The sequence below is a fragment of the Chelmon rostratus genome, chromosome 13 (assembly GCF_017976325.1).
Source record: "Chelmon rostratus isolate fCheRos1 chromosome 13, fCheRos1.pri, whole genome shotgun sequence".
NCBI classification, from domain to species: domain Eukaryota; kingdom Metazoa; phylum Chordata; class Actinopteri; order Chaetodontiformes; family Chaetodontidae; genus Chelmon; species Chelmon rostratus.
The window spans coordinates 2,264,758-2,290,920 of NC_055670.1; the positions used below are offsets into that span (position 1 = coordinate 2,264,758).

The 26,163-nt window shown below is 41.6% G+C and overlaps 1 protein-coding gene across 1 annotated transcript in view; it reads right to left on the reverse strand.

Moving 5' to 3' along the window:
* The window catches only part of man1a2 (mannosidase, alpha, class 1A, member 2), a 131,899-nt gene that overhangs the window by 27,679 nt on the left and 78,057 nt on the right, over positions 1 to 26,163 (reverse strand). The window contains exons 7-9 of the mRNA XM_041951161.1: positions 7,518 to 7,612; positions 1,635 to 1,758; positions 1,371 to 1,464 (exon numbers count right to left, since the gene is read on the reverse strand). Coding sequence (XP_041807095.1) covers positions 1,371 to 1,464; positions 1,635 to 1,758; positions 7,518 to 7,612 — 313 coding nt within the window. The remainder of the gene's footprint in view (positions 1 to 1,370; positions 1,465 to 1,634; positions 1,759 to 7,517; positions 7,613 to 26,163) is intronic.

Sequence of the window (26,163 nt, forward strand, 5' to 3'; positions counted from 1 at the left end):
TTTTCATGGTTGCAGTGCAGCCTTAAGCCTACATTCATTTAATTAAATATCATTTAACAAAGAAGAAGAAATGGCTATTGTTATTATTATCATTATTCTTTTTATTATTACAATTTTTTTAGGTGTGGTTCATGTTTTGGGAACACCTCAATGAACTGTTTAAAACTGGCAGCATGTTGGAATATTACCGTTGTTAGTAAAGTTTAAAAAAGGGAGCCGCTGCGTCTAGAACTGCAGGGGCTCTGCAGCTCTGCAGGTCGATGATCGTAGCTGTGAGACACAGATGAAACACGAGCCTGCATCGAACACGTGCAGACGAAGCTGCAGAGATTAAAATGAGAGTGGATCTATTGTGTCAGACATCCATGTAGGACAAACGCGTCTGATAAAACTTGTCAGCAAACCAATCACAAAGGTTAGCTAACATTGCCATACAGACTAGGTTATGCTGAGGATATAGTAGATAGCATAACTACAACCAACCATCACATAACCACAATATATGATGCTACTGCAGTGGAGTTGTACCGCAGTGGTTACTTTGGTGAAAGTAACTCAAAAGTAGTGTAATTACTAACATGCCTAAATCCACACAGACAGCAATATTCTGAAAAAACTTACAGCAGTAACTGGTAATATGTAATTTATTACATTTTGAAAGTGACTTGCCAAACACTGCAACACACGACAGACTTGAAAAAGCAATGACCTTATCCTATAAATTCCAGTGGTACTTGTCGTTGGCATTTTCTCAGTTTGACCACAATTACACTGTCTGTATGTCCATGACCATGTGTCAAACTGAGTGAAAGAGCAAATTATTGTAGGTGCTGCTAACCAACGTATGCTTTAACCTGCTTTAATTATATATATCTATTGAAAATGGCTTTAACCAGAAAAGGCAGGTTTCAAAGCAAGAATAGAGTGCCACTGAACATCTAACTTCACTCAGAGAGCTATTCATTTCCCTGGGCACACCGCCAAAATATAATCAATATAGTGGGAATACTGTGTTGCTCCTCTTCCATCTTCCTCAACTCGCTTCAATTTGTTCTCATTAAAGAAGATCCATTCTACTTCTTTATCCTTCACTTAGTGTGGATTTCCCCCGCTTCTCTTCATAGCACTTCTAGCACATGATCTTTTGAGGCTCACAAGAAAGTTTTCTCCCAATTGGCTGTTTGTGAACCAGTGATCCAGGTATATTCTTCAATTTCAATGTTGAAAACAAAAATACATTCACAACAACTGAAATTACATTTCCTTCTTTAAAATATTTAAAAAGGTCCTTATAACCACAAAACACTCTGAGTAAAATGTTTGGCTGCAGTTTTCTGCTCTTGTCGATCTAAACCAAAAGGTGAACTTACGTTGGCCCCAGCGGCCCGTGCGGGGGTTCAGGTAGTTTGGGTAGAGCCCGTTGGGTCTGTCCATTTTGGCTAGCAGCTTCCGGATGTGCATCACCTGTGATCAACAGCAGACACAACGGGAGTTTAATAATATTCACTTTCCGAAAAAGGCTAGTCTTTGGTATTACAAAGCAAACGTGCAGACATATTGCAGTAACACACATACAACTGCAAATATAAGCATATCCAGACGCAACACACACATACAGACAATATTACTTGTACCTTCTGGTAGTAGGCAGGGTTCCCTGTCAGGTAAGTGAGGTGAACAAACTCCATGTGGAGAGTCCCAAACTCTGCCAAGATGCTGCTGCCTGCAGACGCCCACCCCCAGTTACGACCAACACCGCTGGAAGGGTGAGGAGAGGTGGAGAGATAGTGAGGACAGAGAGAGGAGACAAGAGGAAAGAGAAGAGAGGTGGTCATGGAGGGTGAGAGAGTGATGTGATGGAGAGTGAGACAGACAGAAAAATACAGAGAGACAGGCAGAGAGTGGGTTGGATAAAAAACAAAGATTATAATTCTATACTCCCACCATAGGAGAGTAATAAAGGTTTTAGCTGGCCCATAGAGCAAAATGACCACATATCTGCCTGGGCTGACAGACAGATGACTCAACACAAACTCTGCCAGGTTGTGAGATTGGCTGTCTGTCAACACCCCATTGCTGCAATAAGAATTCTGACTAATAATTCACTGGGTCATCATTTTGTGAAGTGCAATTCTAAAAATTGAAAAAGAAATATAAAAACTCCCCAATTATGAGCTTCTAGAATTTAAAAAGGAGAAATGGGAAATGATGAAAAAAGATCAAATGCAATGATCTTGACAATTACAACTTCAAGACATCTTTGACTTGATTTCCTGCAAAATAATGTTTTGAAGAATTAATCACCATAACTTAAACCTGTAAATGCCTGAATACTAGGGGTGCAACAATACACAAAATTGACGGTTCGGTTCGGTTCGATACGTTTTTGCCACGGTTCGATACTTTTCGATACATAAAAAAGAGAAATTTCCTTGCCTTTTTTTTAACTTGTTTATTGAGAAATTAACATATCTGGTGCAGCTCTGACAAATGTTCTGCTGTGCATACTAAGAAACGTATAAAACTAAAACACCATATAAAATATAAGAATGATAAAAAAAAAATGTATCTGATGGAGAAACACCCATCTTCTGTAGTGCATTCTTAGCAGCAGTGTATATAATACAAATAAATTGGTCCTTACAAAAGAAAAGCTATTTTATACCCATCCTCTGGGGTATATTCTCAGCAGCATATTAAACAATAACAGTTCCTTATAAAATAAATATTTCTCTGGTGGAGCTACATCTCACCTATCTTCTGGAGTGCTACTAGTAAACTTGGCTGCATATAAAACATGAACAACTTAAATAAAAGGACCTCTTAAAAACAAATCAGTTTTACTCAATTTTCATGTTTTTCTTTAGGAAAATTAGGATGTCCACATTTTCTGCTGACAGTATAGATCTGCTTGCTGTGACAATGTCACCTGCTGTGGAAAACACCCTCTCACTGGGGACAGAGGTTCCAGGTACAGCCAAGTAACGCTGTGCCAAAATGGCAAGGTGAGGGTATGAGCTGTGATGTTTCTTCCACCATCTCAGTGGGTTACCATCTGTGGGAATGCAGTCTGCTAACTTGTACAAGTTCATCTCCTCTTCTGCCACTTCGTCTGCAGACCTGGTCCTTGGCTCTTGGGCCATGAACCTTTCTCCAAACAACTCCTTCATGGCTGACTTCTTCTCTGGTGGAGATGCTGATGATGAATCTGACGATTCTGCTGGTTGAGTCTCTGTGGAGGTGGTTGCTTCTGTGGTGGCGGTGGCTTGGTCCTGAGGAAACAAACAAAAATGTTTGTTAATGTTAAAATTTGCTATTAATATATATCCTTTATTTAAATAAAAAACAAATATATAATATTTAATTTAAATAATATTTACAATTCATACGCTAGAAAAATAAAATTTCTTAATAATAAAAGATTTATTCTTACTTGTTGAATGATCACCACAATCTTTGTGGTGAGTGCTCCATAGACTCTCTGGTGAGTGGCATCCTCCAAGTGTCGCATGGACTTGAATCGTGGATCCAAAGCGGTGCACTTGTGTAGGTAATCCTGAAGGGCAGGATCTATGTATCTCTGCTCTAGGTCATTCCTGATGGCTTTTTTGACATCTCTCACTGCTGGGCTGTCATCATCTGACTGTGCCATAGAGTTTAGAATGCTCATTTTCAGTGGCAAGATCATGGATGCTGTTGGAGATGATGCTTCGCACATCATGATTGTCACAGTTTTCAGGGTTTTCATGACTTTGATGAGATTTTCAGCCAGTTTCAGATCGTCCTGAGATAGACACTGAATGTTCTTCATACTCTTCTTGACAGTGCTTTCTGTCATTGCAGAATACACTGCAGACTGCTGTTCGAGGTATCGTTCCATCATATCATGGGAGGAGTTCCACCTGGTTGGAACATCTTGGATGAGTTTGTTTTCACAAAGCTGCAACAACTGCTGCTTTCTTTTCAACACACTGTTTCCTGTTGTGCTTCTGTGAAAGAAGGTGACAATTTTTCTCATCTTTGCTAGGAGATGGGAAACCTGCTGCACTGTCATTCCTTTCTGAGCAGCTAGATTAATTGTATGCGCAAAGCATCCAATCTGTGGCCCCAGCCCAGCAGCTGTGACAGCATTAACTATATTCCTGGCATTGTCAGTAGTCACATGTATAGTTACATTTGGCCGCACTAACTTCCAATCTTCCACAGCTTCTGTCAGACCTTTGGCTAAATCATCAGTAGTGTGACTGTCGAGGAGGCGTGTCTGAAGCACGTTGCTTTTCATCTCCCAGTCCACAGTAATATAATGTGCAGTAACAGTCAGGTAGCTCTGTGTAGCTCTTGATGTCCAGCCATCTGAGGTCAGAGCAACAGCGGGTGCTGCGGACACTGCTGTCTCTAATTGGGCTTTGGTCTTGTTGTACAAAGCAGGGACTGCAGTATCGGTGAAATAGGTTCGTGAAGGAATCTTGTAACGGGGCTCAAGTGTCCGCAGCATTTCCTGAAACCCGGCGTTATCCACAACAGAAAAGGGTCGCATGTCGACAGCAATAAAAGTCGCTATCGCCCAGTCGATTTCTTTTGCCCTCTTTGAATCTTGTGCTAATGGCTGTCTAAATGACTCGGGTAAAGTTTGTACCAAGTGTGCTGCTTGTTGTTTCTGTCTGGTTCCACTTGTTGTCACACCGGGGTGATGTCGGCGTAAATGTGTGTTCATGTTTGTTGTGTTTCCACCGACGTAGTTTAGCATCGTGTTACACTTGTGACATACCGTTGTATTTTTGTCCACGAGGCGCTTTCCATCAGGGTCATACTTAACACGAAAACCAAAGTAGTCCCAGACGCGAGATCTAAAGGATGGTGGAGGGTCTTCGACTTCAGTTGTCGCATTAGCCATGTTGCAATGAGCTAGCCTCGCATGTATCCTCTGTCTCAGCAACTTGAACTCAGAGTGTGGGAGGCGAGCGCAATCAGTGGATCTGCGCTCGACAATGCAGCCCGGAGTAGTCGAGCGCAGATCCACTGAGGTCAGCGCAGAGCCCCTCGTCAGAAGTTGATTAAAAATTTGCAATTGCGTATCGTTCGACTAATGGGGCGTACCGAACCGGGACCACTGTATCGAACGGTTCAATACAGATACATGTATTGTTGCACCCCTACTGAATACGCCTTCAAGTACAACAATTACTCTCTCCAAATACCAGTGTTCAAGTCAAATACTGGTCACGTTTTCAAGTTAGTCCAACATCTTTGGAAACGACACCAAAGCAGTAAATACGTTTCTCACACCTCAAACACAGCAGTGCAGGACTTGGACTGAGTGCAGCCTGTGCAACAAGTAAAAAGACAGGAGGCGTGTGGGGGGGGCAAAAGAAAAGAAAGATGTGTCACCTGTTCCAGCTTTCTGCTTAGATTGAATTCCTGTGAGCACATTTATTCCTGGGGGCATCTGCATTTCTAAGAACATGTGTAGCTGCATTTTCACCAGTATGCTTTTGTCTAGTGGCAGATGAAGACAAAATACAAAAGGTCTGCTCTCAAGCAAATTAAAATTACCTCGCGAAAAGAAGGCCCCCGCTTGTACAGCACACATCCTCAATAACCTGCCAACGCGCATAACAGGACGATGATGGTGCACACGCGCACACACGCCAAGCCAGGGTGCTTAGCAACAAAGTAGCCTGCGGGCTGATAGAGCCATTCTATTTCATTTCATTGTTTCCTTCACTGAGTAAGTGAATTGACAACACGTAGCAAAGTGGGGAATGGAGGGAGATAAAAAGAGTACACACACATGCATGCATAAAGAGGCACACACACTTTCTCTTCACAGGTACAATGAAATCACAAAAAGGCAGTAGAAACCAATAAGAGGAACAGAAAGGGATGGAAATGTTATGGTAATGTTACACTTTAGGCTGAGCCTGAACAGCAAAGTGGACCGCTGTTACAAGCTGGAGGCTAACAGGGTCACTACAGGCTTAGAGAAGCTGAATTTAATACTTCTTCAAGACTTTTTCTCTGCCCCTTCAAATAAGGTCCAACAATTTCCCAGAGGGCTCAAAACCTTGCTCTCTGTCTCACACACACATACGCCTAATCCTAAACCTTACCCTAACCTTGATCTGACCCTAACCCTAGCGCTCACAGGGTGCAGCATACACACACCTACATGAATATATTGGCAAACGGCTGTTGTTGGAATGGCGGTGGTCGGTTGGAAATTGCCAAAGCCTAGAGTCTGGTTTGGTATTGTTGTTTTTGAGTTTCAGGTCTAAAACTTACTGTTTTGATGAACTTCACACCAACAGTTGCCATGAGGGCTCAATTAAAGATCCTCACAGGTATTATTAGGACAAATATGCCGCGTGTGTGTTCACTGGAAAGCCATGCAACCAGGTACACTGTGGAGTTTGGATCTCTACTACCTCTATGGAGCTGTTTATCCCTGTATTCTTTGATTCGTGAATGTGAGGATGCACATGATGGATGACATGAAACACAGTCCTGTCGATGGTTTCACACTATTCTACTGATCTACAGGCTCCTGCAACGCGCCAAGAAACACAGCAGTGTGCCAGCAAAGGCAGAAAAAATGAAGAACGCAAGTTAGGAAATATTGGGCTGTCAAAGAATACTCTTCAATCAAATATTGGTGGAAAGAAAAACCAAGATGGTTTTGGTGAGTTTTATTTTGTTTCTGTTGAGTTTGAATGAAGTGTGAAATGACGATAAAAATTGCAAGAGTGTTATAGCAGCTATTTCTGATTAAACAAAAATGATCTTATTCTGTAACAGAAGGTTTGTCTCTGTCAGATTCTTCCCATAATGTTGTCAGACACGTCCAATCACAATCTGAGGCTGCCAGTGGCAAAACAAACACTTTTAGTGGACGTACATTGATGGTGCACAATCGCCCAGAGGGATTATATCTCAGCCTGTTCTGTGGCTGCCGGCTGCTGCGCTCTCGCTCAATACCGGGAAAAACTTCAAAAAATTTTCTCTCCATTTGTCACTTGGACACGAAAACATGGGAAAACATGGCCCATAATCAGATAAGGTTTGACCACAGTTTATTTCATTTGTCTGGGACACTGAACTCTTCCAGAACACAGTGAAACAGGCGCCAGATCAGGATGTGGAAGAGACCAAACAAGAGCTAAAAGAGAGTGAATATTGGGATTGGTGGCCAAAAACATGACTCCAAATAAATTATAATGCTGTTCTGTATCTGTTGGATGTATAAATAAGTGACTGTTTCTTAACAAGTAGGCCATACCAATGGAAGGTGATATGTCAGTGCTGTGTTCACAGCTACTTTCCACTGAAGGGAGTGAAGAGAAAAAAAAAAGATAGAACTGACAAAACATTTGTGCAAGGACCAATCTGTCAGTCAAGTCACACCAGACTTTGTTCCAGGCTGCTCAGTCAGCTGTTAGTGATATCGAGTGGCACATCTCACTTTAGATTCATCTCAGGCTAGCTAGCTGGACGAGGTTTTCGGTGGCAATGTCACTGACCTCTTAAGGTTGACCATGGCCCAAGGGATCCCCGTGGGGGTGTTAAAGGCAGGAAGCAGCTTCTCGGCTAGCTGGACCGCCTTCAGCTTGAATACCTGGAGGGAGAGATGGAGGGGGAGAGAAAAGGAGAGTTTCATTTTGAGATTGGTTACCTTTAATCGTGTTCACTTGCCGTCCATCATCTTCTCCTGCTTAATATTCTTCTTCGCACAGCTGACAGGTACAGGCATAAAACAACTGTCAACAACCGAACAAATGCAGGATGAAGGCAAATAAGCAGAGAGAGATGTCAGGAGACAAGCGATTGCTAAATGATGGCCACAGAGTGTCAGACCCAGCAGATTTATGGAGGACACTGGCAGACTAATATACGCAAAACCTTCCTTCAAACTGTGGTGCAGTAATATGAAATGTTGCAGATGTCTAGAAGAAAAGCACGGAGGTCAAACTACTCTGACTGAGCAGAGAGAGATACCAAAGTACACAGTCAGAGTTAGATTTCTATTATCGTGACTGGCGTTTAATTTACACAGACTGATGGAGAGAAATGGACATGTGTTCGCTTTGAGATTACACAAGTTCTTGCACTCGTCTGACAGATGAAGGCCGAGAAAAATCTGCTGCAGCCCTTGTTCTTTTCCCAGTGTGCCAATCAAACAGATAGATGGAAACTAAGGTTCCTCTGCTGCTGAACTCACTGCATATGAGCGTATGTTGAAAGATGCTACTGTGGATGGTGTAAAATTGCTTAGAGGGCAGACAACTCACGATAGCATTCAAAGCAAACAGCATGTGTTGACAATATAAAGCCAGCTTTCTAGTGAGTGGCTAAATTTTATTCATTTCCATGTTGCTTCCTAAAAGTCATTTTTCATGACAAGTTTTTAGCAGCACAACAAATTTTCTTTCATTCAAGGTTATTTAATTCTCTCACGTGACAACCAAAGAACACCTATGCAACTAATACAATTATTCACAGCATTTCCAAACACCACAGCTGAGAGAGATATATGCTGTCTTTCCTTGCTACAGTTTATTTGCTTCAAAATACTACATTTATTAACGATTTGTGTAATTTCAGATGGATTTTCATTTGAGGGACACCTTCAGAGGGTGTAATGAATGCAGAAAAATATGTTGCTTCACGAGGGTGTCACATTTACATCCAAATAAAATATGAAGCTTACTTATAAAAAACAAATTATTCCCAGCATGAACTACAAATCTTAATTAAAGTAACCTACAGAAACATACACAGCAGGATATGGACTGTAAGAGCTGCATTCTGACAGCAGCCAAGCACACAACAGTCATACAGATGAAAACATGGCATTCATGAACCATTAGCTGAAGAAAATATTTATCCAAATACAACAATTAACACAAGTTGCGGCCAGAGACACAAATATAACCATTTTACTCACACAGCTAACAAAAAAAGCTGTGCTTAAGTCCCAGGATTCTGCGGCATTGGTGCTTTATAAACCAGAGTCTAGTGCTCTCTTGGAAAAAAAATCCACAGTATATGCAAGCTGCTTGAAGGACCATGAAATGCAGTTTTACAAAAGTAGTTTTACTGTGCAGTGTTCAATCTCACTACCCTCTAAATAGCCGTCTGCCAGCAGCTGCCACTTACAGTCCAAAACTTTACAACCTAACTCCACGACTACCTAGATTTTGATCCAGGTAGTCAGAAATGTCCCCAAAAAACACTGGAAAGCAAATGGAACTGCCAGGTTCTGGCATTTTTTAAGATTTGCCATGTATATTTTACTTCTGAAGGACAGTTGTGGGATAAATGTACGAAGAGGGAGTTGTACAACTTGCAGACAGCAGACAGGCAAAGCAGCGCCAGAGAAAAGCTCTTTAACACGGGGCAGACGAAGGCTGATTCATCAACACAATCTGTCAGGGCTGAGCAGTTTTATAGAGAGACCAGATCTATGGAAAATTCCTGCTGTCTCACAAAGTGGGAGGGAGCAATAACACATGCTGGTGTTTGCAGAATACTTAAGCAGCCAGTGGGACATCTTACAGAAGACTTGGAGGTCAAACTGTGGAGTTAAACAGGGGACAAATCCAGACACAGACAAGACGTGGGAGGGAAAGAACAATGTAGTCACACAGACGTACAGATAGGCTTGCATATGAGGAGGATATGAAGAGCATGAAAGGGAAAGGAGAAATATTAGTGAGGAGAATGAGACTGGATCAGAAAGGCAGCGTGTGACTGTGGCTGAAAACACATGATTTTAAAATCTTGACCAATTGCATGGCTATCATAGGTATGCACATTTTTAAATATACGAGTCATCATTTACAGTAATTCTACTGCATGTGTCAATGAGATGGAGCATGGGAATCCACCTTAATAACCTGTTTAGGCACAACCAGGGCAGAATGTTCACTCACTAACTCACCTGCTCTACCAAGAAGCACTGTCAAGTGTTTCCTAACAAGACATCAGCACAGTGTCAGCATACGCCTTGGCTAGAAATGGTGCAGTATGTACACTGTTTGATCCTCTCTCATGGCTTCACCCCAGATCTACGCAGATGTGAATAGCCATCTGCATCTCAGCTTCAAGTGCATGTGACCGGCTTGAAAGCTCTAATGTGTCAGGCTCTATGTGCATGTGTGTGTCTGTGCGTGCTCATGTCTGCCCAGTCATCATAAACCCCTCCACTGATTCGTGGCCCGTCTGCTCGCCGCACTGAGGCCCTTAATAAACTCCACTGCGTTTTATCGGCAAGCCTGCTGCTGATGTCATCAAGCAGGGATCAGATCCAAACAACCCAACAGAGGAGGCGGCCAGTCGCCTTCACAGATCGAACTCTTAAGCTTATTATATTCATCTTCCTCCACCGCCTTCATCTACAGGCGGAGGTACAGGCTGCTCTCATGGAAAAGCAAACGTGCATTCTAAAGAAACAATGGAGGCGTTGTTGATGGTTACAGGAAGAAAGTCTGCTGAGAGATGGAGAGGAGGATATAGAGTCTGATTAATTAGTGCCTGCACATTTTCTTTACGCTTCTTATATTACTGTCAAGCATTATCACACTCGTTTTGGTAATAGGAACTGAAACTCAGCCACGGTGTCAACCCGAAAATATAAAATAGGAGAAATATTAGAAAATTCTATCGCATAGGGATCTTGTCAGACAAGTTGTTGTCTGTTTCCATCATTTTCCCTCCAGGTCTGTTCAGCCTTTTAAAATGCATTACAGTACACTGCAAGATCGATGTTTGAAGGACATGCTCTCTGTCTACACATACACACATGAATAAAGATTGGAAACACACAATTGGGAAACAAGACAAGGTGCTGCAATAAATTTGGTCTGACACATTTTTTGAGAGCACACACTACAACAAATGGATGAAAAGCTGGGGTGATATTATGGGCCAATTTTAAGTGATCACAGATGCATCAGTATGAGCATATACGTCGGCCAATAAGAAACGTCGAAGACAAGTTAGAGGTAACATTGTTGCCATTACACAATTTGTCCACCAGGGAGCACTGACAAGCATATTTCTAATTTCTTTGACAAGCAAATTTAAGGGATCTTTAGCAAAAAAATTGTACACATTATGAGCCAATATAGTTTAATCAAATTACTCAAATACACTCTTTGGCGTCTAAAATCTACTAACCATTGAGCCTTACTTCTATCATAGAGAACAACTGATCACACATCTCTCGTCCTCTTCTCTGCTTTTCTTCCTCCATTTCTCTTCTGCCTGTTTTCACTGCTCTCTTTTCTTTATTTAGTCATTAGCAGCGTTCCATATCTTCTTTTCCTATTCCTCTTTTCTGCATTCTCTCTCTCTTTCAGGATTAGTAGTGGGCCGAGGCTGCTGGGTTGTTTGTTTCGATGGGCCAAATTCCCAGACAGCAGATTTAGAGAATGGCAGGAGGAATGAGGAGGTTAGAGGGGGACACCGGCTGGTTTTGTTTCCCTTGTGGTGGAGAATGAAGTTAACACTGCTTGGGTGAAAGGGTTGACTCCTACTGGGACCAGCCATGCTCAAAATGTGTGCAATGGCCCTGTAAGAAGCTTTGGATGAAATCGTCTGCCAAATGGTACATCAATGTTACGTCCCAGGGACAGGAAGAGCTGTAATCCGCCACTCAAACACGTCCTAAACTCAGCCAATGATCCAGTATTACACATGAGGATATAATTTGTAAGCTGTGAGCAGCTGGGAAAGGCTGAAATCACTGTAAAGCAGAGCAGGCTCTGATAGATATGACAGTCTGGAGTCTAGACAGAAAAACACACAAGTGTGTACAAGTACAGAAAGTGACATAAACTAATTCCACACACATGCACGGGCACACGCACACACACATTGCAAATTGCATTGAGAAGGTAAATTCAGCTGACAGATGCAGAAGTGGGAGGACTGATCCAACGATTAGGTGTTCTTCTATTCAACCTTGTGCAGTCATAAAAGCTGCAGTTTAACCAATCATCTCCCTTCACCTCGATTTTATAAGTGTTCCTGCTATTTTACATTCAAACTCCATCCCACCATCAACAGAAACACACACAAACAGAAGTCACATTTCTTTTGTGTGTGTGTGACTGAGTGGCCACTTTAAATCTATCTGAAGAATAAATGTATTGATGTAGGACCCTGTGAAGAGAAGATAAATCCATCATTGGGTGATGTTGCCCTAAAAATCTACAGTGTAAATAAAACAGTGTAATCTTATTATTATGCTAATGATAATATAGTAAAATATAATATCATTTTGTACCATTCAATAAGTACATGTTATATTAATTATTCTAATCTCTCACTTAGTCTCTCCTGACTGAAAAGTCTCCATAACAAATACACTATGTAAAAAGAATGAAATGACCTAATAAGATCAGCATTTTTACACTGCAATGAAGAATCTGCTAATACGCTGCATGCACGCACACCCACCCACACGCACGCACACACACACGATACACAAGTAGACACACACAGTCTCTGGTGTAAGCAGTGGGCCACTGTTGACATGTAATGGAGCCTCCTAAAGGGATTAAGGGGTAGACTGTGAAATGTGCTGAATGTGCCTGCTTGGTAAGAAGGGCCCAGAGGCCCAGCAGGAGAGACAGGATTAAGTCACCCGTTGTGTGTGCGTGTGGTTACTGTGTGTCATTTCCATACTTTGTCATGCCATTTCACCATCAGCTGATCCATTTGTTCATATTGTTTAGCATGCAGCAGGAGGCACAAAGATGAGCTGCCACGGCGGGAACTCCAAGACCATCATCAAATGAGCTCTAAAATCCCTTCATTTGTAACCACCACAGTGACTGCTGTCACATATTTTGCATTGAGCATTATTGGAAATGGTGCATTTGTGAGGCCTTGAAATTGATATGACTGATGAGTTTCTGCCATCAGTGACCAATCTCCTTACTCTGAAACAAATGTAGAAAGATGCTCTGCTGTGGAATTCCCACCTGATGTGCTTATATTGCTTCTTCTGTCTTTGGCATTCGTCCTCTAGACTATTCTCTCCTGTATGTTCCCACCGTCTCCAGTGAATTTTTGTCAATTAAAAGTAAAAGTAAAGTAAAATTTAAATGTGGGACATCCACAAAAGTGAAATGGAGGACTTCTAGATGAGCTGCAGTGGGATGATAAATTGATGTTTATCTGTAATTCTGTTACTCTTCACCATTAGTGAAGAGTCTTCCAATCAGCTCCTCTTGGGGATGGAGACCAAGTGCAGCGATTTTTGAGCAAATGAAAAGTACAACTTTTACGTGAACAACTATTATACATATATATATATATATATATGTATACATGTGCATTTGGTTCACTGTTAATGCATTAGGTGATATCTCTTCCTTCATGTCCCACTCCACATAATTCTCTCATCTTCTCTCCCCTCTGTTTTCCTGTACTCATTGTATGGTCCATTTCCCCACATCTTTCTGCTGGTCATCTCTGTTACAGAAATCTTTCACTCTTTGTCTGTCCTCTTTCCTCTCAGCATCCATTTCTCACTCTTCTCCACGCCTCTTAATCTCATTTGGACTGTTTTTTAACCTCTTCGACCTTCCAACTCTCCCTCAAACATGAGCTTGTACTTGGTTGCAGCGTGGTTGAATCAAATTACTGCATTTTAAGTAAGGAGTAAGGTTTGTGTGGGCTTGGCAAGTCATGTGTTTGAGTGGAATTCATAAAGCTGTGAGGAAATTAAAATTTCTTTCCTGTTTGTTACACCATCTTAGTTTCCCTCTTTCACTCTGTGTGTGTGTGTGTGTGTGTGTGTGTGTGTGTGTCTGCCTGCTGGCACAGCTCGTTACTGAGCATGTCATCACAGCAATATCTGCAAAGGGGAAAAGGATTCCCATGGGAGGCTAGATGGCTGTTGCTAGAAACAAGCGGGGTGGCCTCAATATGGGCTGCTCTCTTGGCAAGAATGTTTTAAGATTATGGTTTGTCTATTTAACGCTACTGTCTGAACGACAGAGACTTTATTTAGACAAAAGTAAACAGAAGAGGAGTTAATACATAAAAATGCAATGGTACACGATAGGAGAATTGAATGTGGACACTTAAACATCAGATCTATATCATTTAAAGATGTATTAGTAGTATTCGATAAGAATAATAGTATTCATATTGTATTAGAATTTATTAATTATCATAAAAATAAATGTATTAATTTATTTAGTCTGCCTGAAACCTGGCTGTGTCATGAAGAGTTGTTAGCCTAGATGAAACTATCCCATTAGTCACACTAATACTGGAGGCACAGGCTGAGGAGGTGGAGTTGCAGCAGCCATTTTTGACTCAAGCCTATTAATCAACCCTAAACCTAAGCTCAACTGTACCTCAATCGAAAGCTTGTTCTTAGTCTTTCTCACCCAACTTGGAAAACATTACAGCCAATTGTATTTGTTATACTGTACAGCACTCATAAGTAGTCTGATTTTTTTTTATTACAGATAAAGTAATTATTGTAGGTGATTTTAATATTCGTGTGGATGTCGATAATGCTAATCTTAGTACTGCGTTCATCTCAGTATTAGACTGGCATCTGTCAGAGCGTACATGAACCCACTCACTGTTCAAACCACACCCTCAACCTTGTTCTGATATATAGCAGTGAACCTGAACATTTAATAGTCTCTTCACAGAATCCTCTTTTATACCATCATTGAATAACTTTTGAATTCCTGTTACCAGACAGCCAACAGCAGGCAAAAGACCCTACACTACACTACTCTGTCTGAAAGTGCTGTAGCTCGATTTAAGGAAGTGATTTCAGCTGCATTTAATTCAATGCCATGTCTCAATATAACAGAGGACTCCTATTTTAACTTGCCCCCAACAAATTGATCATCTTGACAGTGCTGCAGGGACAGAGCATATGACACTCAACTCCAAAAAAAAAAAAAAAAAAAAAAGGTATATCTCCAAAGCCTTTAAATTAAAGCTAACATCTGGAAAACTTCCACCAATGTGGAAGAATTCCATTTAGACTGGCAAGATAGTAATAAAAAAATATGAATATACAGGAAGATCCTCCGCAGGGCAGCCAGGGCAGCCCATTACTCATCACAGAGGGAAATAAGAACAACCACAGGTTATTTTTCAGCACTGAAGCCAGGCTGACAGAGAGCCACAACTCTATTGAGCCATGTGTCCTTATAAGCTTTTTTAAAGATAAAAGTACAATTATTAGACACAATTCATCACCTCCTGGAACCAGTATGTGTTCAAACACAGGACCCTCACAAACAGCTGTTAGACCTGATATATATTTGGACTGCTTTTCTCCCAACGACCTTCACTAACTTCTGTATTTTCTTCATTTAAATCAACAACCTGTCAATTGGACGCCATCAGAACTAGGCTGCTTTCTTTACTAGATATGATCAACAGGCTAAGTGCCACAGTCCTTTAAAGTAGCTGTTATTAAACTTCTTTTTAAAAAGCCTACTCAGTATGCAGGGGTTTTAGCCAACTTCACACCTACATCTAACCTTTTTTCTGTAAAATCCTTGAGAAAGCAGTCGCCAATCAGTTGTGTGACTCCACATAACAACAGTTTATTTGAGGATTTCCAATCAGGGCTTGGAGTGCATCACAGCACAGAGCCAGCGCTGGTCTAAGCTGCAAATGACCTTCTGATTGTACCACACAGAGGACTTTTCTCTGTACTAGTCTTGTTAGATCTTAGCAGGGCATTCTACACCACTTACCATCAGATCCTATTACAGAGACTGGAACACTTAATTGGCAGTAAAGGAACCACACTAAGCAGGTTACAGTCCTATTTATCAGCTCGAATTCAGTCTGCCTCATGTTAATGATGGTGATAAAGTTAGTCACAGAGCTCCACATGGTTCTGTGCTGGTTAGACTCATCAATGAAGCCAATTGAAACCAGTCAACTAAACTTTGAGCATGTGGACATTATTGTGAAATCCAAACTCATATTATATTTCATTAATATTTCTATTATTACTATGTACATAGATTATTGTTATTAGATACATACAATACAATATACTATCATATATTTAGATATACTTTACGCATATAGTCACATTTCTGTGATTACTGTATATACATATTCTAACTATATACAAATACCATCAAATTCTACTTTATTATTATTCATATTTCTATTATTATTACAGCTGATACTATTGTGACTGCTGTGCACCCCATTCTCTCACTCTCTAAACAGATTCACTCATTCCACATACATACATACTCATTCCATACATGTGCTTCTAATGTCTTGCTAATGCTACAGCACACAGTGCTATATCAACTGCATGGCAATAGTTTGGGGAGGACTTTCCTTATTTAACATATAGTGATCTAATGCACAAAGCCACGTCCATAAAGAGATGGTTTGCCCTGTTTGGTGTGGAAGACCTTGACTGGCCTGCAGAGGCCACATACTGATGTATTGTATATACTGTATATCCATGCGGACAATTAAATATTATAGTACACGTGAAAGAAACTGTGTACAGAAACCTCATTTTTGAAACAGCTGCTGGCTAAAGAATGGATGAAACGCTGTCCTTGAGCCAAAGTAGTTTAGAAATTAAATGTTCCCAGTTTTTAGAGGCAAACTGAGCTGCTGAGTCTTTTGGCTTAACACAGTCCATTTAATATGTCAGCAACTGAACTGTGAACTGGCAATTACTATTTGGAGCAGCATCTTATGTGTATACCACAAATCTTAAGCTAATAGGGACCATAATATATGGGCAGGAGGTAGCCTAGTGCTTCTAGAAACCAGAAGATAAAAGGAAGCTACCAGATCTCAAGAGCTAATGTCAATACAAATGTATGTGCTAAAGGAAGGAACTAAATGAAATTGCACTCTCACTTATTTGTCCATTCTTAGTACCAGAATATATTTTAATTGTCAGCGCCTGCATACTGCACCCTCACATTAACACATAGCCAGTGAGTGTTGACAACAAAACCAGAACACTCTTATTATATTTAATAAGACCGAGCAATGCAGAGGTCCTTCTTTCCCCGAGCACTAACAGACACCCTGTTTCTAATATTGCCATGTGCCTTAGCGGCACCTGCTCTCTGTGTTCAAAATGAATGAATGAGGGGAATCTTATTCATGAGGTCTGATTAGTTTACATTTGGACTACACTCACAAACCTGCCAGATGCAGAGTGGAAAGCCTCCAGTTGTGTTTGGTGGCACAGAGACTGTGACACAGTGACAATGTTTCTTCTTCAGTTTCTTGTGTTGCATCTCAGTGTAGAGTAACATTTAGGATCACTAAGCCAGTTTATTCACAGGGATCACAATGCTAACCACTCCCACTCTTTCCTTTTATCCCACGTGTGTCTCTGTGCCTTCCTGCTGGGCAGCGGCGTAGTGGCAGTCAGTGAGAGGGAGTACGATGCCCTGAATTTGTTTGACGGGTTCAGGGTTTAACAAAAAATGAGAGGGAAATCAAAAGCTCCCCGGCGAGATCAAACAGGCCGCATGTGTGTGCTGCAGTCAGCAGTCAGCAGTCCCTGGACATCAGAAGCTAAAGCTCTGTATCACAGTCCAGACAGACTGAGAGACTGTGAGGGGGAAAAAGGCAAAGTGTGGTGTAATTAAAGAGATACATGGAGACGACTGAGAGGACAAAGGCGCAAGACTGACAGGATTCTAAGAAAAGGAGCGGGAGAAAAATACAGGATGTCTTTGGAGAGAGACTTCAAATCAGGATTCGTGGGTGCAGAAACAGAAGGCATGTAAACAAAGTTGTTATTTTCTTGCCATTTATCACAGCACGTCTTGTTTTTACTTTTTGTCTTCTGTCATCACGTCTCTCTTTGCCTTCCTGTTTTGCCTCTCTCTCGTAGTCCCCAAACTTTTCTCTTCGCCTCCCTCTCTTTCCTGCCCTCCTTCCTCCCTGACCCCCTTAGGCCCGTCCCTCTCTTCCCCCCCATCCTCCCTCTAATTTCCTCTCTGTTTTGTCTTCCATCACCATCATTATCTCTGTCCCTCTGCCTCTCTGCCATCGTTCCCTTCATTTGCTGTTCTACTTCTGTCATTCTCCATCTCTTTATCTCCTTCCATCTGTCCACAGGGTGCTTGTGCTGTAGCGTTTATGTCTGCAGAGTCTGCAGCTTCTCTTTTAGACATTCTCATCTCATTATCCTACATTACTGGGCTTGCCTTGCTCCCCTGACCTTCTCCCTTCTCTGTGCAATCTGCTATTCCTCGCTAAAATCATCCCTGTCGTTCCAGTCCCTCTTCTTTTTCTGTTTGAAGGAACAAGGACAAAATGTCCAGGGCGGGGTTTTTTCCCTCCTCACATGCAAACTGTATTTTAGCCAAAAAAGAAAACTAGAAACCAGTGATGACTAAACTTGGGGCCACATGAAGAAAAAAGTCCTGGGCTAAAAGTCTTTTAATTTAAGAGACTACCTTAATGAGCAAGTTTTAGGCACTTTATGCTGTATACATGATTCAAAGATAACTGTATCATTACAAAATTCACAGTAAATAACAACCTTAATGAAGATAGTGATGCTGGGCCTGGGACTGAAGAACTGCTGTCAGGTCAGGTGGATGTCTTTCATAGAGGTGACTGTCTGTCATCTTGGACCGCAGTCTGCTCTTGTTCAGTGTCAAAAGAGACAATGTTTGCTCACATGTATGTATGTATGTACGTATATTACGTATGTATGTGTATTGGACAGGACCATTTCATCTAGGGGAATCTGGACTTTTCTAAATGGCTGTAGATTTGTGAAAGCCAGAGCTGCTAGTCATGCATCATCTTGTTGCATTTTAATTCAGCTCCAACTGCACATCCTCCAGAAAAAGGCTTTGAGAACACGGTTATGTTCTCATTAATGCAGGAAATTCTTGAAAGTTTTGGTTAAATTCCCTGATCAACGATGTGAGGACGTTCACATATTTCCCCAATTTTCAGAAATGCTGGAGCTCATTTCCTGCAGTGTTGAGAAGTTTGCAGCAATGTCGTCACTAAGTTGAAGCTTCACAACATATGATTTGATGTTTGCATACATTTGCGACACAAGCCCACTTTTTCCCTTCAGGTTTTTGTTCCATGTGTTGGCCCGTGAGATCAGCTAAAGAAACAAGGTCTGCCAACCACCCAGGACTGCTCAGTTCAACAAGGCTGTGACCTTTTCTCTTTCAAGATCAATTTCAGATCTCCCGGAATAGAACTGTTCCAGAACTGTTGCACGACTAAGCTAGCGCACAAATGTGGTATGTCTCCCATATTTCACCAGGAAAACCCAAAATTCTCTGAGTACACATTCTTGCTCAGATCAGATTAACAGTTTTCACCACAGTACTCATCACATCACCCAGTTGGGCGGCTCTGGGACAGAGTGCTTCTTGGTGTATAATACAAAGCAATTTCACAGCCCCTTCTTCTGACTCCCAAATCATATTTGGCACAACTGGTGCCAAATATGCCTTTAATTGTGTTGGGTTGTGGTTTGGACACCCCAACAGTTACCTTACTTCATGCCATCATCCATCTGTTGTAGGGTGGTGAAAAACTCACAACAAACTATGTTCTCCCCAGGAGTCAACAGACAGCTGAGGTGTCTCCTCTGGAGTAACTTTGTGTTATTGCTTTGAAAATGCAGGAGCACAAAGATGTGGCATTTCCAGGTTTGTCCAAGTGGAGCAGCAACAGCATCTGTTATGATGCTTGTGACTGACCAAAGGGTAATGTGTCATCAGAAATGACTTTCCTTACTCATCAGTCCCTGCTTCATCCTCTTCCCAAGTCCCCTTTATGTTCACCTCTCTTGTCCTTTCTATTTTCCTTTTAAAAATTACACTTTGAAACCTCAGTATTCAAGTAATCTTTCAGAAGTGTTACTCTTGTTTCATCATGGCAATCTCAAATTTAACTTGTATTTAAAGCAGTAAGAACTGAGAGTTCTGTCTGGGAAAAAGCCAAATGTATCAGCTTATAGTCAGTGCCCACTTGTTTCAACTGCTCCTTCATTATTCAGTATTGAGAGCTGGGGCAACACTCAAACAAAGACTCAGCAGCATAAAACAGAGCTTGTGTCACTTACAGTAGAGGCTGGCAGATGTCACCTTGTTACCTGTGGATCACGAAGATGTGCTCTATACGAATGCCACCGCCAACTCACTGCTTAAATTGAACATTGTCCACATTAGGATTTATTGTTAGCTGTCATGTTTAGCCTGAGACCTCCCTGCTCCCGTCTGTACTAAGGGCTCATACAGAGCCTTGTTTAAAAAAAAAAAAACCTTTCATGTAGGCAGCTCCTGCTCCTTGGAATAAACTCTGAGGTACTACAGAGGCCTGTTACAAAGCTACTATGCATCAAAGACTCACCTGGGTTTTGTTCAGAGTAATATGACAAGTGTTCAAAGCTGGCAAACTCACCAGGACATACAGGAAGCCTTTAACCTAAGTTCTTGCAATGTGTACTGTTTCACCGTTAACAGAGCAATTCAGTTCAATTCAATTTTGTTTATACAGCGCCAAATCACAACTGATGTCGTCTCAGGACACGTTACATATAGAGCAGGTACAGACCAAACTCTTCAGCTACAGAGACCCAACAATTCCCTCATGAAACCTCAAGCAGAATCAGACTTCGACCGGTTGGGAGAGAGAGAGACAGAGAGAGTATTAGGGCTCTATGACTTCAGTAACACAGAAAACGCAGACAGAATTGGGGAATTTGATAGAAACAGAATCAACTGTACGACTCAGAATATCATCGATGTTGCCAAAATGTTGATCCAGTTTAAAAAAGAAATTAGGGTTTTCCCTGCAATTTTAAGTATTTTTAAAATACACACAGTCATGTTGAAGAGATCCTCTGACCCACTTTCCCACTGTGTTCAAGCTGCATATAGAGGCTGTCCTGCGATAAAAAATAGTGCAATGTACTATTCCATCAAAAGCACTGATATTCATTAAACTTTGAATTAGAGTTTTTTTTGTCATCCACCACATGATTCGACACAGCTTACATTGTAAAACACAGACTACAGAAAAAGTTTAAATGGAAAACTCGAGACAAATTAATCTTAAATGCAGAGAGGAGACTTCTGTACAACTGCTCCTCTACCACCAGAGTCACACGTGTACAGTACTTTATGGTCTACTTAACTGACATTGGTGGCCAGCATACCGGCCTGTGTACAGGACAGTCCTCTGAGCTCAACCAACTAACAGCCTGAGAATAGTACGTCAGGCTGGGGGAATAGCACCAACTCGATGTGGGAGTGCTGTGAGTACAGTTTCTGTGCCTAAAAAAAAAAAAAAGGAAGGTAAACACTCCAGCGTGCTAATGAGGTGCAGGTATTGGCAGAACAAACTCGAGAAGACAGAAAAAATAACACACCATACACCAAAATAGCTTCAAGAAGAAAAAGCGACAATACTTTGTCTCTTATTAAGAATGCTTTCGTGTTGGGGCCGTTTCTTTCTCTCTTGTAAAGTTTCTTTACCTGCCAGTGAAAGCAGCTGATGACTCTGTGGATTCATTCATCACTGTAAATAGTCGAGCTCTCCTCCTGATCTCTCCTCTGCTTCCCACTGCTCTGAAAGTCAACGGAGGGCTAACGAGCTCCCCAAAACAAGGGTGTGGTAAAAGACACAAAACATCTCCCAATTCCTCCAAACATACCACCAGAAACCTCAAAAAGTTCCACCTTTGTACTTTTTCTCCTCTTTCATGAGCCTAAACTCTCTAAGTGCACATTTTGATTATCCAAAGAGAGATGCAATGTGTTGAAGTAGAATAGAAAACTCATTTTCAACATTTGAAAAATCAACAGAAATAGAAAGGTTGCTACTCTACTCTACGATATGGTTATTCCTTAAGTTTGTAGTACTTCACAGTGATGTTCGGTCCGAAATACAACACAAATAATAACAAGTTTTCTACAGGCCATTAATAACTCGTTTTACTGTCGACACACAGCAGCATTTGTCAACCAGTCTAGTGTATCTGACCCTCACAGAAGTTACTAATTAGCAGAGAAGAAACTGGCATATTCACCAGAGAGCGGGAAAGAAGTAGATAAAAATAAGTGAAGTTAAAGCAAAGTCCAGAGAGGGTGAGATACAAACACGTGGAGAGGAGGGAAAAGCATGAAGAGTGGTGGAGTTCTCAAGAGAAAAGAAAAAGAGAAGAGCAGAACAGAAGAGCAACACCAGTGAAAGTAAGGAGAGAAAAAAAAAGACCAGTGGGAGAGACAGAGGGGAGGAATAGAGACGGAGAGCCATTTATTGTTTTTAAGATTAAAGGAGGTAAAGGATTAAAAAGTGTGAGAGCAGGGATGGACTGGAGAGTTGAGATAAAGTGGGGAAAAAAGAAAAGACGGACGAGTGAAGAGGAGAATACGGGAGGAGGGATGTGGAGTGAAAGTTAAAGACGACGAAAACACAGATGAAAGCAGGTAGGAAGTGAATTTTTAGAAAAGGGGAGGATAAGAAATTAATGCAGAAAGAGGAGAAAATGTGTGGAGTGAGGACAAAAGACTGATATCTGAGGAGGACATGGAGCAAAGACACAAATTAAGGACATAGGCAAAAGTAGCAGAGAAGGAGAGAAAGGGGAAGGAGACAGAGGACTGAGGAGAAAGAAAAGGCTCAGTGAAGGAAAGGGGGAAAGAGAGGAATGAGGCGAGGAGAGCTGAGAAACTCAACTCGATTAGCACCAGTGAGCAAAATGGAAGGATGGAGGAAAAGAGGAAGAAATAGAGAAGAGGAGGAGATGATCCAATTAGATCAGTGCAAACAGGTGGCCACGAGAGCAGAACAGAAGACTGTGAAAAGAGAGGAGAAGGTGGTGAGGACATAAGAGAAAGAGGTAGAAACAGAAGGAGAGAGGAGAGAGAATAAAGCTGGGGACAGGAGCAGGAGTAAACACGATCCATCACTGCTGCTTCGCCTCCACTCTCAGACCAACACCTCCTCCTCCTGAATGCTGATCTCCAACGCATAAACTCTTTTCTCTGAATCACAGCCTCTGTCTCTTCCGTCTTCTCTTCATCTGCTGCTCAGTCTGTGTTTCCTGTCCCATCCCCAGTCTGCATCTCTATCTCTCTCTCCTTCTGGTCCAACATCATTCTCCTACTGTCCTCTGTCCTTAATCCAGTTTCTCCCTCATGTTCATTGATCTCTCCTTATTTTTCTATTTCTGTCTTTTCAATGTGAGTTTGCTTGTGTTTTCAGGACTGTGTTGATGGTGACAGACACACAGCAAAAGAAGTCAAATGACTAGAAAACCTCATCCCATCAGTTTTTCCTAATAAATCAGAACTTTATCGGTGTCTCACCTACATCAAACCATTACCTGTTATCACTTCTATTGCTTTGTTGTTTACAGCAGCGTTCTTCTACAGGCATTTGTAGGTCTGAAAATGTGTGCCTAGCCTCAGAGGAGCCCGTCAACACACATAAGAGTATGTATTCTTGAAGCTCATTTTGTCTTTTAAGTCTTCATAAGGAGCTAGTCTCTGTTATATTACTTTTACACCAATATCAGAGCATTGGCATCCAGAACTTCAATGTGCATCATCATTGTGCTGGAAAGTGGGTGAAAATGAGCATGTCCACCCGGGTGTCATGTTTCCGTCACAGTTGACCGGAGCTGGTAAGTACTGCAGAGGCATTTGACCTGGGAATGAATACTGATTGCACCCTTTCCCACAGAAGACAAAAGCCAGATGTTGGTGGATGATAGTGGGTTATTTGTCCAGTGTGAAAGCAGTATTATTCAAACTGAACCAACAGGGAAAACTGATTAAAATGACCTAAACTGGTCCCACAATCACAACTTCAATTTCCCAACTGACTTCAATATTAAAAAAGTATACTGTCGCAACTGAGCGGCTTCACTTTTGTGAATCAATTTCAAAAGGAAATTTAGCACAGAGAGAACACGGATATATGAATAATACATGAATAATCCAACGGTGAAATTGTCAGATGGTGCCTAACTCAGGGAGAGTCTCCAGCATGGGTCAGTCCAGGACCATTTTCAATGTACTCAAAGTGACAGACACCATCTCCAACACAACAAACTCTGTCCTGTCATTTCCCGTGTGTTGACTGGCAGTGTATTGCTGTTTCTCATGTCATTACACTATCAGCTCTTCTCTGGTCACACAGCTCCAGTTGAATTTCACACAGACCTACAAGTGTCCAAATCAGACTCCCCCTAAGCTGCTGTGGAATACAAAGTGTGGAGATGAGAGCTTTAGTGCAGGTGTTGTCCGTTACAGTCACCCTCCATGGCTCAATGTTACATGCACAGTAAAATCCCTGTTATTATCAAGTTTTGGCACAATACACAGTGCATTCCTGTGTTTGTGCGAGTAAACTTCAGCCCTTACTCTGGTTTCTATTCTGGGTCAACTTAAGTCCCAAATAACCAGAGAGAAACAACACATACAATAAGAAACAATTTAATGATCCATCTGCCACTGAAGTTGATGAATAATGCAGATGAGAGGACAAACAGCGAAGGTATTACTTATGGATGCACATAAATTTAGGGATGTGCCTGTTCAGTGCCACTAGTCAATGAAATGTTGCTAAACTCACTAGTTACCACAAGAAATAGTAGCTGGTCAAACCATTATTATATTCTTGTAACAGTGAAAGATGAACAAAGAAAGTTTTGGTGAATTTCATTGTGTTTCTGTTGCTTTTGAATGAATTGTGTTTTACATGATAAAATGACCTGTTTCTGTAAATGGAGTCTGGAGGCTTTGGTGAGACTAATACAGCGGCTGTTTCAGGTTAAACAACACACATCTTACTCTTTAACCAAAGGGATCATTTCCACAATGTTCTTAGACAATCTGATTCTGTCAGTGACAAAAACACATACATACATGGTGCCCAAAAGCATGGAGGGACTACCTTTCAGTCCGTTTCTCATTTAATGCTGGACCAATTTCAAGAACTGGTGTCCCGTTTAGTTACTTACACACAAAAACATGGCAAAATAGGCTCCATAAACACAGGTACAGGCAGACCTTAATATGTTTTCAGTGTTTAAAGTAATAGATTCAATTGTGCTTTTACTTTTAAAATGTACTTTTAGACTCATCGATTACGCCAAGTTTAAACTTCTGTATAATTTTGGTAAGAATTTGGTAAGAGAATTCATCATAAAATGGTTAATATAACACAAGTAACAAATCCATAAAGTAGCTCCATTAGTCTTTTCATCCATGTGCTTTTTTCCCTCTCTTTTATCCTTCTCTCTCACTTATGTTTTTTGGTCTCCACTTCCCTTTTTTTTTTTACTCTCCGCTTCAACCCTGCCTCCCATCTATCCACACGTCTCTCTCGTCTCCTCCTGTTTTCTGTTCTCTTTCTGTTGTCTTAAATAGTAACATCTTAATGTGCCTCGCTTCTTCTCTTGTTGTCTCTTCCTACCACACCCTCCCTTCTTTTTCCTCTAAAGCACCCTCTCTTAGCAACTCAGTCAATCCCTCCCTCAAACACCGCCTCATCCCCAATGACGTGCCAACAGCCAACTGGGAAAGACGATGAAAAGTCTGACAACATCCAAATATCCTAAACCTCCAGTTGCTCTAATCTCTGGCTTCCTCACCCTTAGTCTCTGACACGATCGCTCCTCCTCTCTGCTTTTTTTTTAACCTCTATCTACACAGTGCGTGGGCACTGCTTCATATTCATATTCACGCAGCCACACAACATTTCCCGCAGGGAGCTGCCCAGCAACAAGCATTTATCCTGCTGCTGGCAGGAGCAGCTGAGGGGTTAAGTGCCTTGCTCAAGGACACGTCCAGTGAGAGTGAAGAATGGCTCTCACTTGCTTTTCTCCCCCCTTGGCCATTCATCATCCTCATTCTCCACTCCCATCTCTTTATCTGTAACCATCACCTTCACACACCCTCCACTCATCCTCACTGTCCCGTCACATTTCCTCCTCCACCCTCTCCGCTGCTCCCTCCATCACTGTCCTCCTCCGAGCCCTCCCATGCTCCATCTCCCTCCTTTCCAACCACCCACTGCTATTATCGCTCAAATGGGCCCTGATGAATGACTCAGTTTTTTTGTTTTTTTTTTCTTGGGGAGGGGGGGAACTAAAATCAACAACAAGTTTTGCTTTGG